This window comes from Apteryx rowi, unplaced genomic scaffold (assembly GCF_003343035.1).
Source record: "Apteryx rowi isolate R43461 unplaced genomic scaffold, aptRow1 scaffold_47, whole genome shotgun sequence".
NCBI lineage: Eukaryota > Metazoa > Chordata > Aves > Apterygiformes > Apterygidae > Apteryx > Apteryx rowi.
Window position 1 is genome coordinate 3,403,542 of NW_020450727.1, and position 2,906 is coordinate 3,406,447.

At 35.5% G+C, this 2,906-nt stretch overlaps 1 protein-coding gene across 5 annotated transcripts in view; it reads right to left on the minus strand.

The window, feature by feature from the left end:
• The window catches only part of XRCC5 (X-ray repair cross complementing 5), a 60,992-nt gene that overhangs the window by 35,918 nt on the left and 22,168 nt on the right, over window positions 1-2,906 (minus strand). For all 5 annotated transcript variants that reach the window (XR_003255526.1, XM_026078029.1, XM_026078027.1 and 2 more), the window contains exon 12: window positions 2,147-2,237. Coding sequence is in view for 4 of the 5 variants with exons in the window: in XM_026078029.1 (XP_025933814.1) it covers window positions 2,147-2,237 (91 nt within the window). In the remaining variant the exon portion in view is untranslated. The remainder of the gene's footprint in view (window positions 1-2,146; window positions 2,238-2,906) is intronic.

The following is a 2,906-nucleotide window of genomic DNA, read 5'->3' on the forward strand; positions in this document are numbered from 1 at the left end:
AAAAAAAAAGAAAAAAAAAAAAAAAAAAAAAGTAAAAGCTCCAGGATAACAAAATGAAATTATTACTATGTTATTGAAATAAAAATTATTATTTAAATCTTTAATATACAGGATACTAATATAAACATATTGCATTATTCTTCCATATATTTTTTTCTGGGGAATTTACTTAAAAGTATTTATTACCTCCCAGTTCTGAACTGTTATTATTTTGTAAAATCACTCAAAAAAATCCAAATGATTTCTTCTGCTATTCTACCACTCTGCAAATTCATACGGTTCAATTGCGATCATTTATTAATTGGTATTTGTAAAACATCAGTAAGGAGGGTCTCTAAAGAATGGTAAGAGTGAAATATTACCTCGTATGCATCCTTAATATACGGAAAGGCTACGCCAATCTGCGGGTTACATCTTCTATCAAAAGCATAACGCACTATGGCCACTACTTTCAACTCAGCCAATGCATGGATAAGGGCAGAAAAAGCAACTGCTGCATTCTGGGGGAGGGGAAGAAGAAAGGAGGGAAGGAAGAAGAAGAAGAAAAAAAGGTCTGCAAAATCATACAAGTTCACAATAAAGTCTGTTGAAATACACCTTTCACAGCGAATTTCCACTAAGCATGAAGAGGTCTTAGAAATATTGTAAGACAGAGAGAAAGGCAGGCAAGTTGGACCCCTGAAGGAATACAACAGAGCTCTGCTGGGAAGTTTTTACTTCTAATACTTAGAATAGACCTCTGAATTATTTTAAATATCACAGTGGTGCAGCGAACTGCTGTTCCATGTGAGAACGGACCTAAGTATCAATTCAACTTCTCTATGCCCTTGCACATACATAATATTTACCAGATTCTCATTATTCATGAGATGTGGTACTCCTTTGGAGTCTGATCCAACTCCTTTTGACCTTGATGGGAAATGGATCAAGACTTCTCTAAGCTGCATTAAGAATACTTCTGTTTTATTAACACTGAAAGAATTATCTCAAGCACCGCTACAATTTTTTTCTGTTCTATGGCAAAACACCTTCAGTATTAAACTTTTGTTCACCTTACCTCATCATCTTTTGCTGCAAAGACCTTGAGAACCTGGTTGCCCATGTAGTACTGCCTCCGGATCTACAGATTCAAATGGTCACATGTTAGCTTGATCTAAAACAAATGTCATTAATGTAACTGGAACCAATTAAATTATGAAACAATCAAGATATTATTCATGTGAAAAAGCTGCAGAATTTAATTCCTGCGCATAGAGGTTCAATTCCTGCATATTTTTCATGTTTGAATTTATCATACAATATAGATATTCAGTCATATTCTGCAGTATTGACGGGAGGGAGTGAGAGACAATGCTAATCACAGTCATTACCAGTCTGAGTAATACTGCAGTAATTCAAAAGTCATCATGGAAAGTCACCTAAACTTTACCAGCAAAGATGTGCCAAACAGATGCTGAAAAAAAAGTCATATCCCAAGTTAACAAAGTTATTTCAACAGCAACCTGAGTATACACAGCTGTGCTGGCAAAGGAGCACTTCTGTTAGCAGAGTTTTGTCAGCTGTGTTCATGGACAGCATAAAAAAAAAAAAAAACCAAAAAAACCCANCCCCCCACAGAAAAATACAGAACAGCCTTCACCTTTCCATGTTACATTAACAGTCCACACAGCAAGTGACTGCTGGATCAGCTTTGCATGAAAGGAGCTGATGCCTCTATTCTAATTCTAGATAGCTAAGCATATATTGTAGATCCCTATCATAAACTACAGCCAGTTAGGCTTACAAACGTGTTCAAAGATCAAGGGTTATGGAGGACTAAATATCAGATCTCTATCAGAGAGATCTTGTGAGACTAATAATCACATAACCCAAGCCAAAATTCATTCAATGAGACAGTTTTAAAAGACTGTCTGAAAACCTCAAATCTGTTCAGCCTGCAACTAAACTGCCAAAGTTTTGATACCAGGTTTACACTTCAGGATGACATCACCATAACATATTTGCAAAAGGCTGTTTTTTTCTAAGCCAAAATAACCACGAAGCTTGTGTTTTCATTGGAAAGCCAAACATTCTAACTATTTTAGAGTGTCTTAAAGAAAAAGCAGTAGGTTACTTTGTCCAGGAGTCCAGGAAGGGACTCTCTTACCTGTAGGAATATATTTTTTGTTGTTTTTCAAGGAGGAAAACATGTACTGTCTTAAGTCTTCCATGTAGGGTAGTTGCACATAGATGAGACACTAAATGAAATGAAGGGAAAAAGAAACATCTAAAAAGAAACAACTGAGCCTGACGTGAAAAATCTAAAGTACCCTAAAAGTGCCCCACCACAGCAATATAATATATCAAAAATCACATGATCTAATATTTGTATGTACCAAAATAATCAAACAAAATATTTATAGAGCAACACAGTTTTAAGCAAAATAAAACAAAGGATTATTTTAAAATACAGCAATGGCTAAACTGTTCAGCTTTGTACTGGCTGAATATAGCTCTCTCAGGTTATCCAGTCCATTTTTCTTGGTGGTTTCCTGTGCAAAGTTCCATCCAGCCAAGCTTTAATTACCCCATCCAGCGGAGCTCTGGGAGGTTTTATCATAGCTTACTGTGTTTCAAAGTCAAAAGTTGTTTTTTGACATTCTCAGCCTAATTTTTTTCTTTATTCAAATACCTCCTCCAGTTCATATCACCCTAAATAATTCCTTTCCATCCTTTATGTTTATACCCTTCAAAAGTCTGAAGACTGTTATGTCCGCCCCCACCTTAGTCATTGCTTAGCCACACTATACATATTTAGCTCTTTGAATAGTCTCTTATAAGCAAGATCAGYGGAAACATATGCTGCATAAATTCTGAAATATTGTGTTGCTTTTGGGTCTCCCAGAAAATTTTTAAATTTTTATTTC